The 13,509-nt window shown below is 34.0% G+C and overlaps 1 protein-coding gene across 5 annotated transcripts in view; it reads right to left on the bottom strand.

Annotated features, from left to right (window-relative positions):
* The window catches only part of TRAPPC8 (trafficking protein particle complex subunit 8), an 83,070-nt gene that overhangs the window by 26,430 nt on the left and 43,131 nt on the right, over positions 1–13,509 (bottom strand). For all 5 annotated transcript variants that reach the window (XM_058692419.1, XM_058692421.1, XM_058692422.1 and 2 more), the window contains 7 exons: positions 10,718–10,942; positions 9,799–9,907; positions 7,580–7,774; positions 7,031–7,161; positions 4,586–4,660; positions 3,925–4,051; positions 3,343–3,497 (listed from right to left, as the gene is read on the bottom strand). In XM_058692419.1, coding sequence (XP_058548402.1) covers positions 3,343–3,497; positions 3,925–4,051; positions 4,586–4,660; positions 7,031–7,161; positions 7,580–7,774; positions 9,799–9,907; positions 10,718–10,942 — 1,017 coding nt within the window. The remainder of the gene's footprint in view (positions 1–3,342; positions 3,498–3,924; positions 4,052–4,585; positions 4,661–7,030; positions 7,162–7,579; positions 7,775–9,798; positions 9,908–10,717; positions 10,943–13,509) is intronic.

Here is a 13,509-nt window from a genome sequence, read left to right as displayed (position 1 = left end):
GACTACTCAGTTTAACATTTAAAATTAAACATCATCTGGTTCAATTTTCCTCATTTCATAAGAGAAGAAACTGTCCAAGGTCAGATAATTAGAGATGGAGCTTAGAAAAAAGTCTAAAAGAAAGGCTCTATACGTAATAATCTATCATCTGAGGTACCGCACTTAAAAACCATTTGTACTTTTACCAATCTTACTAACAAAGAACATCTTAATCATCAGATACAATGAAAAGTATAAGCTGGGTGGCTCAGTCAGTTAAGCATCCAACTCTTGATCTTGGTTAAGGTCGTGATCTCACGGTTCAGTTCCTGAGATCAAGCCCTGAGTCGGGCTCTGCACTAACAGTGCAGGGCCTGCTTGGGATTCATTCTCTCTCCCTCTCTCTCTCATTCTCTCTGCCCCTCTCCTACTTATGCTCTCTCACACTCTCAAAATAAATAAATAAGCTTAAAAAAAAAAAAAGGGTAAGCTATAAAAACTGAGTATTCTGGTGTCCTCAATGGACTGATTTCAATTAACCAGAGGGGTCAGAATCTTCCCTTTCAAAAGTAAGCTCTAGGAAATTCTTATGTATAGAATTCCAAGCAAACTGTATAAATTAGTGACTTCTAAACTATAATGATGGGGGGCGCCTGGATGGCTTAGTCGATTATGCATCCAACTCCTGATTTCAGCTCAGGTCATGATCTCACACTTGTGAGATTGAGTCCTGTGTGCCTCTGTGTGGACAGTGCACAGCCTGCTTGGGATTCTCTCCCTCCCTCTCTCTCTCTGACCTTTCTTTCCCTGCTCACACACGCACTCTCTCTCTCAATACATATAAACTGAAAAACAATAAATAAATAAATAAATAAATAAATAAATAAATAAATAAATAGCTATAATGATGAATAGCCCTAAAATAAAATTTGGATCCCAACTCATTTCAATCCATCTTCAGCCTTAGATTCAGCCTAGGTGTAGCAATGCAAATCCTAATAAAAATCCAATGCATTACTACGGGAACTTGACAGGCTTATACAAAAATGGCACAAATATAAGAAAAAAGAAAAAAATTAAAGATTAATTTTTAATCTGGTTTGTCAGATTCAAAAAATTATAAAGCAAGAATATAGTATTGACAAAGAAAGATGAGGAATTATTATCGGCAAGAATAGGTAACCACAGAAAAAAATAAAAATAGGTATACACACTTTAAGGATATTAGTATATTAGAAAGATGGTACAGACATTAAAAAATAAAACAGTAAAAGTTTTGACTATAGAAGTCTCTTAAAAGTGTTTGTAAAACTCAGAAGCAATAAAGGACAATCAGATAGGCCTTCATATATGTTAAAAGCCTTAACATGGTGAAAGACACCAAATCAAAGTTAAAATATATAAATTATTTATCAAGCAGAAGCTAGCACTGAAGTCAGTCCATAAGTCTTTTTTTTTGCCCTACATAACTCTTTAAGTGAACCATAATTAACCAAATGTAAAACTTGGGCAGAATACATGTGACTCAGCAATACCCTCCCTCAAACACAACCCTCCCCTTCACTTTTTTAATGAGTATAACTCCCCCTCCCCATACAGGCATAGGATTAGTGCCCATAAAAACCATCCAATGAGAAAAGGGAAATGGTACCCAATTCAAAGGGTATCAACAGGTAATCATATAAACATATAGAAGAAAAAAAATCATATGAACAAAAAACGTATGAAGATTGATCAATCTTATCAGACATCAGAGAAATGTAAATAAAAAGAATTTCATTTTTCACCAACCTGATTTGCAAAAGTAAAAAAAAAAAAAAAAAGTGATAATACCCAGTATGTCATAAATGTGAGACAATGGATATTCTCATACTCAAGGTAAGTGCAAATTGCTATAGCCTTGCTGAAGGTAATTCTGTAGTATGTTACAAAACATTTTATTTATATATCCTTTGACCCAGCAATTCCACTTTAGTCTAAACTAGAACACAAAGTATATACATAATGTGATTTACTGCAGAACTATCAGTAATGATGAAAAACCAGAACCACACTCAACAACAGACAAATGGTTAAAATACATTATGGTATCTAAATAAAGGAATACCATATACAGCTGTAAAATAAGGAATTTTTACTGAATGAAAACAAAGACCAAGTTATGTTGTTAAAGACAAAAAGTGAGTAAGGATAAAATGTGCAGTATGATTCCATTTATAATTACTAAAACTATACATAAGTGTTCAGTGAAAGGTCTGAAAGGAGAAAACGCCAATTTAGTATCACGAGCACTCGTAGAAGGTAAGTGGCTAAGCTTCTAACTCCCCTACTAAGAAAACTTGAGGATGCAGGAGGAAAGACCTTCTGCCAGTGTCTGTAATACTACACAACCCTGCCACTGCTCTGCCTCTCAGGTAGACAACTGATCCAAGGTAGGCCAGACTTCTAGAAACTTGAAACTAGTAATAAAGTGGCACAAAGACTGGAAAAGTTGTTAAACTAAGGTCATATCAAAAGCAATGCTTTCTAAAGGCTCACAAACATTTGCTGCTAAATTTCCTGGAGGTGCCAAGTCCTTATTTTTCTGAGACTTACTGTTCTAGAATACTTCAGTTTCCAAGAGATGTTCCAATATCCTTTAACTAAATAATACATTTTCTCTTTTTTGGCTTATGCTCCCTAGCATCAGTTTCTATCTTCTGCAACTAAAACAGCTGGAACTAATATGGCATAAAAGTAGGGTGGGTAGGAAAACAGAGAGAATAAAGGGAATATTATTTCTTTTTTTTTTTTTTTTTTAAATTTTTTTTTTCAACATTTTTTATTTATTTTTGGGACAGAGAGAGACAGAGCATGAACGGGGAGGGGCAGAGAGAGAGGGAGACACAGAATCGGAAACAGGCTCCAGGCTCCGAGCCATCAGCCCAGAGCCCGACGCGGGGCTCGAACTCACGGACCGCGAGATCGTGACCTGGCTGAAGTCGGACGCTTAACCGACTGCGCCACCCAGGCGCCCCAAGGGAATATTATTTCTTACGAATATATTTATCTATTTTGTGTAAACTTTTTACAAGCATTAATTCCTATATTATTTGTGTACCTTATCAAAAAAGAGCCACTGATTTTAATAAAGTGTTCTTTAAATGCATTTTCTCAATTTCCATCAATATTTTGAGGTTTATATTTTATAACCTGGCTGTGACTTATCTCTGTAAATTAGACCTGTTTAACCCCAGCTTAGCAATAATTAAAAAGTATGGTTCAATGTAACATCAGTACCTTCAAAGTCTACAATTAATTTACTGAAAATATTACCTGACCTTATAATTTATTAAGTCCATGAAATTTTAAAAAGTGAAATACCTCCAACAGTGGCATTTCCTCCGTGATAATGGGATCTAAACGTCGATCAGGACCATATTTGATAGATGTTTTCTCTTCTTTTGTATTGTTAAGTCGAGGACCTTGAATTTCTAAATCCTGTCTCCCTCTGACTGACATACTCAAGGAATGCTTTCCTGAAACAAAAAATAATCAATGCCCTAAAATAATTTGATATGTTAAGTGACATAAATTTAGCTTGAATACTGTAACTTTCATATTATTTCTAGAAAAATTCTAGACAATTACTGAGCAGCATGATTAATCAAAGAATTAGGCATATTTTACTTTTATGTTTAACCATACCTACTGTATGCTGCTCAATTTCTCATTTAGGAGAAATGAGACTTACTTACTTTGCAAATACAAAATACATTAGAAAGGGAAAAAAAATTGTTTATTTTTGAAGCAATGGCAGAGTTTAAAATAATCCAAATAATCTGACTAACTGCCTTTGTTAAAGGTACATTAGACCTATTTTTAAAACATGCTATTTTCATTCATTTTATTTTATAAAGATTTAATTACTAGTTTTGTATCTGTTTAGCAATGCTATGGTTTTACCTGTGTGACATCCAGGAAGAGAACCAATGCCATCTACTGTCATGCAGCCCTGAATAGTGCCAAGATTATAAACAACTCCGAGAATATGCAGCTCCCCTATGTGATGGGGAAAGAGCTTTAGTCTTGCCTGTGGAGATATTTAAGTCACTCTTATTATCTCTTTTCATAATATCTTAAATAGTGCAATACCTAAATTCTGTAATATTGCAGAAATTGAAAGTCATGACCTAAGCTTTTGAATAATGAATTAATTTATTATACTGGAAAGCATTTGCTTCAAAAGAAAAATCTGTAAATTCTGTAAATTCTACAATTACAGGCACAGATATTAACTAATACTTCAAAGTCAACAAAAACCAAAATATTCTGGTCAACCAAATGTCATATGAAATTACCATACTGACCACCCCACAAAAAAAAAACAAAAACAAAAACAAAAACATTGCACCAGGCTTCTTTGAAAATTAACAAGCCAAATTAACAAACCAGACTACTCTTCTCCCACCAATTTCCTCTTGTGCAATTCCTGTTTCCGAATCTTCCAAATTTTAGCTTTTAAGAAAATTAGAATATAAAATAAACCTAAAAAATTGGTTTTTTAAATTTGTTTCCAACTTACTTTTTTGAAAGGCTTAAAACATAAAAATAAGAAAATAATTACCACTTTAGATTCTTCACTATTAATTAAAAATTCTGAAATAACTTCAGTTCCAATCATTTTAGGTTCACCTGTTACCTGAAAAATATTTTGTAAAATACATATTCTAATGAAAAGTATCAGAAGAATATTAACATTCCTATACATCAATATTTAAGAACAATAACAATAATTACAGTTAGCATTTACCAGGTTCTTACTATGTGCTAATCAATATACAAAGTTGTTGTTTTTTTTTTTTTTACTTTCACACCTGGAGTGATCTAACATGTGATATATTTTTCTATTTCATTCAGTCCAATTCAAGTGAGGAGGATAAGTGATCTACTCAAAGTTGCAGCCACCAAGAGGATAAAACTTCAAGACATAAAGTTCAGCTACTAATTGTCAACAATGGCCAAAATGGCCGCTTAGTTTAATTTTGCAGTAAGAGCAAATTTCTCCATCTTTTACTCTGACTGGTCTCTTTTTCCACATTGTCCAATTGTATCGAGTAATGGCAGCCTAAGCAACATGCATAAAACACTAGTGGACAATATGGGCAGTAGGAGAGAACAAAAAAAAAGGCCTCCTCCAAATCAATGACTTCTGTAAGAGACTATAATCTTTGGTCATATAACAAAGCACAGTTAACTGGCTCACACTTGGGGTAAAGATGGTCCTCATAAACACTGTTTTACTTCTACCATGAAGTTAGTTATTTCATACAATAAATTAAAATTACATTTCCCTAAATTTCAGTTCAGTATCTTAGTCCATCAGCAGCAGAAAGTTATGAAGAAATCCAAAGAGTTTGAAATTTACAGGATAAAGTATAAGTTAATTATACACAATGAAAAATCTCACTTTAATAAACCTCCTTTAAAATTTAATATATTAAACAGACTAATATACTAAAAAGCTAATGGATCTTTCAAAAAACTCTACCAAGAGTGAACCATTCATAAGCTTCTTATTTGTATTCCAGGCATCAGAAAAAAAAAAATTAGAAAAATTCATGGAGTTGCTAAAATTCAAGTCAGAATAGAGCCTACAAAATCTCAATCTTTGGAACTAGCCACAATGAGTTTAATCACAACACGCCTTCAATGAATTTAACCAACAAGACTTTACAGAAGGAAATCTTTAAAAATCAAAACACTCCAAGAGAAATAATTTAATAGTAAAGTTTAGTACAACATACATCTCTTTCCAGTTCTCCCTTCATAAATCAGTGCCAAAATGTTGGGCTATTTCCCAGTTCCAAAATAATGATTAAAGCATATATCAAGGTAGTACAAAGAAGTAAAAGTTATATAGTAGATAGTGGTGAATAGCCCAGTAAGTGGAAAAAAATATTATTTTTCCCAGTTATTTCTGTTACAATCAGCTTGGTAATAAAGATTATTTGTCCAAGTCATTCCTACTTCAATAATAACTATCTTAGGGGTGGGTGCCTGGGTGGCTCAGTCAGTTAAGTGTTCAACTCTTGATTTTAGCTCAGGTCATGATCTCATGGTTCGTGAGCACAGAGCCTGCTTGGGATTCTATCTCCGCTCCTCCTTGACACGTGTATGTGTGGTCTCTCAAAATAAACTTAAAAAAAAAAACAGAAACAAAAACTATCTTACATAAAGAGCTTATTACAGACACGAGTAAGAAAAAGATAAAATACATATAAAGATAATCCAAAAAAAGGAAATCCAAGATCTTCAACTTCACCAGAAATTAATGAATGAGATGGAAAATAATAAAGTAAAACAGCATTTTTCATACCTAGTAAATCAATTAAGATGCTTTTTTATAAATAAGAATGCTTAATGTTGCAAAGATGAGATATCCAATCCCATGTGTTGCTGGTAAAAAGCTTTGGTATGACCTCTTGGGAAACCAAAAGAGCACTAACATACTTATTCCCTAAAATTTTTTAACTTCATGCCTAGGAATCATTACTACAGAAATTATCAGGATGAAAAAAGTATACACCCAAATTTTTACCATTGAATTATGAGGATAGTAAACAAATGGAAACTTCTAAAACAACTATCAATGGAGACACAGAAGAGCTTATAGATCATCCATGATGGAATATTACACAGAAGTGAAATATTAAGACATGTTAATATCAAGATACACATACAAATCCACAGAATGAAAAAAAACCAACATACACAATATTTTTAAAATCCCATATATGAGAGAAAACATACAAATAGAAATTACTGGAAAGATATATAGAAAAGTGTTAAAGTGGTTATTTCTAAATACTGAGAAGACAGATTTATCTTTATTCTGTATGTTCTTTGTATTCTCTATTTTCAACAATATGCATATATACTTTTTATAACTAGGGAAAACAGGTATAAAAAAGAATAAGTGTAGTTCACTGAACAGAAAATATTGAAATGTTATGCATCTGCTAGGCTATTACTGAAACATGCTTATTACAAATACCTTTTAATAACTTACTAGTTCTTTAACTTCTTCATTATCCTTTCCACTAATATCTTTAGGTTGAAACTTCCATAGCAATGACAAATCAGTCAACAAAAGTGGAACCTTCAAAGGATTTCTAAAAGCCACTTCCACTGTTATTGGTTCTACAAAAAGAAAGACCTAAATTAGTAACTTCAATAAACCCCACCTATCATCCTATACTTCAATTCTCTGAACACACCTTACTTTCACAGCTCTGCATTTCTGCCTAGACTGTCCTTTACCAGCTTATAAATGTCCATTTATTCAGGATTCAGTTTTAAAACTACTTCCTCTAGAAGATTTCCCCAATTCCTATGTGCTAACGAATGTCACTCTCTCTTCTATATTCCAATAGCACACTTATATACTAGTATTACATCTCATACATAGTGCCTGGTTTTATACATACAGCTCACTAAGTTATGATTCCTAATTTATTTTTTGCATGCTTGGCTTCCAGTAATTTTTGGCACATAGAAAATTATCTTGCATCTACTGTAGGTAAACAAAAAACCATGAATAAAAATTCAAGTATATCACCTTCTACAACTGCCAGTGGAAATCTTGAGTTATCTGAATAACTATTCAAACAATATTGTGTGGGGTAGAAATTGGATGGAACTACTCCTCTGTTAACCACAGCCACAACTTGTTCCTCAAGTTCTCGCCACTGCTGAGAGGATTCAGAGTCATATTCCTGATCGAGACTTACATGAGTAGCTGCTTGCTTTTCACCTAAAAAAAAAAAAGTGTCACAATTAAACACGTTTATTAACACCTGCCTTCAATGAGACATATTATTATTATTATTATTATTACTATTATTATTGTATCTGAGAGAGAAACAGAATGTGCACGCAAGCAGGGGACAAGGGCAGAGGGAGAAGAGGTGGGGGTGTGGGGCAAAAGAGAAAGAGAGAGAGTGAGAGTGAGAGAGAGACAGAGAGAGACAGAGAGACAGAGAGAGAGAGTCAGTCTTAAGCAGGCTCCACGTTCAGCACAGAGCCCGACACCGAGCTCAATCCCACAACCCCGGGATGATGACCTGAGCCAAAATTGAGTCGGACACTCAATCGACTGAACCACCCAGGCGCCCCTGAAACTTACTTTAAATAAAAATATGAAGTATCCGAATAAATACATATACATATACACTCTTGCCTATAATTATCTGAGAGAAGAATATCCTCTTATTAACCCTAGTCTAACTGGAACTTAGCTTATAACATTGATGTTCTTTTCCTCTTGACTCTGAAAGAATATATTTTTCCTAACATTCCAAATAATTTTATATGAAATACTTCAAACATACAGAAACACATGGGGAATAACAAATATTTATATATTAAAATTTAACAAATGCCAATGTTTGTTGTAAGATCCCAAATACTCTTCATAAAATAAATGTTACAGATAGAATTATTGCCCTCTGTGTAACCCTCCCAAATCCTACTGCTCTCCTTCATGTCCACTAGCCCTTCTTCCCAGGGCTATTCCAAAGCTGAAATATAATGTTTTCATCCATATTTGTTTTTTACTTGATCACATGAATGTATACATAAACAATGCATAGAATTGGTTTGTATGTTTGAAATTTATAGAAATGGAATTACATTTGACTGACTGTTCTGTAACTGTTTTCACTCAACATTACGGTGTATTATCCACGTAGAAACATACAGAACTATTTCTACAGCATGAATCCATTGTATAAATATGCCAAAATTTATCAATTCATTTCCTGCTACTGTTTCACTTTTTTTTTTTTGCTGTTAACACCAATGTTGCCATAAACATCTTGATAAATATTTTTAAATAAAATACTAAATTAAATCTCAAGGAGAAATATAGTAAGCTTAAATATAAGAATACACAGAATCACAAAGTTTACTCTAACATACATCAATATATTTATATTCTTGGCCCAGTATACCATTCTAAGGTTCAATCCTGAGAAAATAAGCCTATATTTTAAAAAGTCTTACGACAAGGACAGCAGAATATTGGCAATTGTTCTCTGCTTCTGTGTACATTTGAAATTTCCATAATACATTTAGTAAATTTATTAATAAATTATAAATTAATAAATAATAAATTTCCATAATAAAAAGTTAACAAGTTTTATCCACAAGAACATCCATCACAATGTTTATATAAGAAAAAGAAGAAAATAGTCCAACTATATAAGACGCGAACATTACAGTACTTTGTAAGTACTGAATAAAGTATCTTACAACCATTAACATTGTTCATTAAGATTATATAATAACATGGGAGTGCCTGGGTGGCTCAGTTGGTTAAATATCTGATTTCGGCTCAGGTCACGATCTCATGATCTCATGGTTTGTGGATTCGAGACCCACGTCAGGCTCTGTACTCAGAGCTCTGAGCCTGGAGCCTCCTTCGGATTCTGTGTCTTTCTCTTTCTGCCCCTCTACTGTTTGTGCTCCCTCGCTCTTTCAAAAATAAATAAACATTAAAAAAAAATTTTTTTTTAAGGTATGTAATAACATTGGCATTTTTCCTATTATGTGAGAAAACCCATTATAATTATAGCTATTTTGTTATTTTTAGCTTTTAGAGCCGGAAGAAAAACCACTGAAGTAGTGGTTATCTTCAAGGTGGCAGGATGGTGACATGGTACAGAGTTACTTATCTTCAAACATTCTTTAACAATTACAACATCATTTCTTAAATAAAGAAAAAAGCACTTAAAAAAATAGTCACTAGGTAAAAAGGCAAAATAAAATTTTACAAACCATCTGCTGGTCGTCTGTCGTGGCCAAAGAAAACCCGTGTGGCTGAACTGTTAATATACGGTAAAGGTAGCTGCGGTAAAGGGCCATCTGGTGACAGCTGACTTACGTTCTAGGAGAAATACAAAAGAAAAAAGTTTTTTTGAGAAAATTCCATTTCCTTCATATTTGCCTCCTCATTTTTTAATATCCAAGGTATTAAAAACATGTTAAGCAAGAATATTAAGGTAAATAATTAATAGTTTTACTTAATACATCAGTCATAAAATTTTAGGTCTCATTTATTCTGGCCCAAGAGAATCTTCCTAAAGTTACTCAGCTAGCTATTAGCTCTCTTTGGAAGTTAAAACTTCCAAATATTATTTTGGTGCACTTTACTTTCTGTGACTCATTACAGCATCCTATCTGCCAAAATTCTAACTCATATGATCTCAAATTAATAAAGTTTCTTAGAGGTATTTTTCTGCAGGACAGATAAAATATTCATTATCCATAGGTCTTGAGAAAAAAATTCACAACTTTCCACTTTTTCCGTAAAACAATGTTTTGTATTTTCTACCCTCTTGTCTCAGTGAAGTATTTTCTCACCAAGGGATGGTATGAGGACCCAATATAAAAAAAATTTGCATGATTCAAAAAAAAGAAATAATGAAGAAATAGTCCAGAATGTTTTTAATTCCAATATAAATCAAATGCTTAATGAAATATTAAAATCCTCTTTTAAAGAACTGTAGAAAAGCAATGCAACTCAGTTCTATGACCCAAGAGCATAGCCTGCCACACTTTATTATGGCAGATAAGTACATAAATTCTAAGAAAGCCATTTTATTAAACTCCTACTAGACACCACTGAATATGCTTTTTGCTGAAAGTAATAACTTAAATATAATTTTAATATCTAGTCCTGAAAATAAGTATTCACCTTGTAAACATAAAGATACTCTCTGAGGAAGGCCCCTTGTTGAGCAGCAGATTGTTTACTTTCATTGATTAAAATATGCCTAAAAGCAGACACAGCATTGTCCAGTTGCCTAAGGGTATAGGACTGGCGCCCAATAGTGAAGTTAATGTGATCCTCTGCCAGAGACCAGCCTTTTCCTTTGTAAACCTGCATGGCTTGACAATAACAGCGTAAAGCATGCTTTTTCTGTAAAAAAAATAAACAAAGTATTACAATCTGAATTTCTCTTGGACTAGAAAAAACAAATACACACACACATAATCACGTAACTGTTAATTGGTACTTCCTCTAACAGAGACTGGAATGATGAGGAAAATGAAACTAACATTTATGAAAACCCCGTTGCAGTTATTACTAAAAACCAAGAGATCCTGAAGCAGGCAAGTTAATTGCTTTGTCCAAGGGCAGGAAGTCTAAGAAGTCAGAAATAATAATGACTTTATAAAAAACCATCTGGGAGTTCTCAGAACGGCAGTATATGCAGTCATGAATCAGAGGCTTGGTTGTTACTTTAATGTTTTTTTTAAATGTTTATTTATTTTTGAGAGACAGAGACAGAATGAGAGTGGGTTAGGGGCAGAGAGAGAGAGGGAGACACAGAATCCAAAGCAGGCTCCAGGCTCCAGCTGTCAGCACACAGCCCGAACCGGGGCTTGAATTCACAAGCTGTGAGATCATCACCTGAGCTGAAGTCGGCCACTCAACTGACTGAGCCACCCAGGCGCCCCCGTTGTTATTTTATAACTGAGAACTATCTTACTAATTTTGTTATGATCATCTCTATACCACTGCATTGGGCTGAATGGATACCCCATATGTGTGTATATATATGTATTTCTATGTGTATACACATTTTTTAACTACTGTTTCACTTGGGAGTAAGAGTATGGTATATTCTTTTTTTTTTTTTTTTTTGCCCACTGCTGCATCCTGCCATACCCGTGAGCAATTATTTGGCGTTAATTACCTATCACTGCCACACTCTGAACTCAGACAACCTTTATCTTAAAACCTGGATTTGGTACCAAGGAAGAGGCTTCTCCCCACTCAACCTTTTGCTTCAGAGTATACTCTTATCTTATACCTCCTCTCCTCTCCAGGGTGGATTACAAACTTTTAGTATGTATATCTAAGACTGCTCGTTTTTTAAAAGAAATGTTTCCTTGTAAATAATTAAAACAAATCAAAATCATCTGCCACTTAATACCATAGAATTTAAGAACTCAGTATCTCTTTTGTGATATTCCTACAGAGATACCCAATTTGAATCTCATCATGAGGAAACACCAAACAAACCTAAATTGAGGGATACTCCACTAAAATAACTGGACTGTAATCTTCAAAAGTATCAAGGTGATCAAGTCAAAGTATCTTTCTGAACAGGATCCTTATGCTATAAAGGACCATTTTTATGGGACAACTGTCAAAACCCACATGGGGTCTAAGGATGGGTGGTACTGTATTAGTACTAAGTTCTTGATTTGATGGTTGTATTATGGTTATATAGTAGAAAAAGTCTTGTTTCTAGGAAATAGGAAATAATGTCCTAAAGTATTTGGAGGTAATGAGGTACCAGGGAGACAACTATCAAACACTCAGGTAAAGTTTCTGAACTGTACTTGTAACATTTTTATAAGTTTGAGACTATTTCAAAATAATTTTAAAGTGATGTTTCTTGAAAACACCCCTAATCTCCATACTGCATTTAGTAAAAGGGAATACAAACAAGTCTTAAAAACTAAGAGATACAGAGAAAAAATTGAATATGTCAAAATGCTGAGTTCAAGTACATTTTTAGGATTTCTTGGAAAAACACCCAACGAGATTTAAAAGGTAAAAAGGATTTAAAGTCTGCTTTTTAAAGTAAGAATTGAAAGACTGTCTAGGGGTATACTTGGACACATATACATATACCCTCCCCAGCAATTTTTTTTAAGTTTATTTATTATTCTGAGAGAGTGAGAGCAGGAGGGGCAGAGAGAGAACTGGAGAGAGAGAATCTCAAGCAGGTTCCACACTGTCAGCGTGAAGCCTGAAGCCAAGGCTCGAACTCACAAACCCGTGAGATCATGACCTGAGATGAAATCAAGAGTCGGACACAACTGATTGAGCCACCCAGGCACCCTCTCCCCAGCACTTCCTTAAAAATTTTTTTTTACTAATTATCATAAAAAAAATTTACTAATTTTAATCTTTGGTAATGCCAGTTCCTTTTTTTAAAATGCCTTTCATTTGTGATATCATTTATGATATCATTAGTTGATAATCATAATGGAAATCTAATGGGAAAAAAAACCTATAAAAAATTTCTAGGGGCGCCTGGGTGGCTCAGTCAGTTGAGTATACAACTCTTGATTTCAGCTCAGTTCATGTTCTTGCAGTTGTGAGATCAAGCCCCATGTCAGGCTCTGCAATGGGCATGGAGCCTGCTTGAGATTCTCTCCCTCCCTCCCTTTCTACCTCTCCCCAGCTTGCGCTCTCATGCATAGGCTCTCTCTTAAAAAATAAAAAAAAAAGGAAAAAGGAAAAATTTCTAGGGACAAGATAAGCAATCCAGCACAAATTCTCAGGGAGGACTGAGAAATGGCATTACTATACACACATATCTCCTCTACTGTCCTCTCATCCTTGCCAACAACACACATTTTAATGGAAATGTCATGAAAAGTTGGTGCTTCTCAGAAACAATTTGGCCTCAGTCACAACTGTTTGTGTTCTACATCCTACCTTCCAAGGAAGATACTGTTCTTGAC

Source organism: Neofelis nebulosa, chromosome 11, assembly GCF_028018385.1.
Source record: "Neofelis nebulosa isolate mNeoNeb1 chromosome 11, mNeoNeb1.pri, whole genome shotgun sequence".
Classification (NCBI taxonomy): Eukaryota; Metazoa; Chordata; class Mammalia; order Carnivora; family Felidae; genus Neofelis; species Neofelis nebulosa.
Note: the sequence above shows the minus strand (reverse complement) of the source record. Positions and strands in the feature narration are given on the sequence as shown.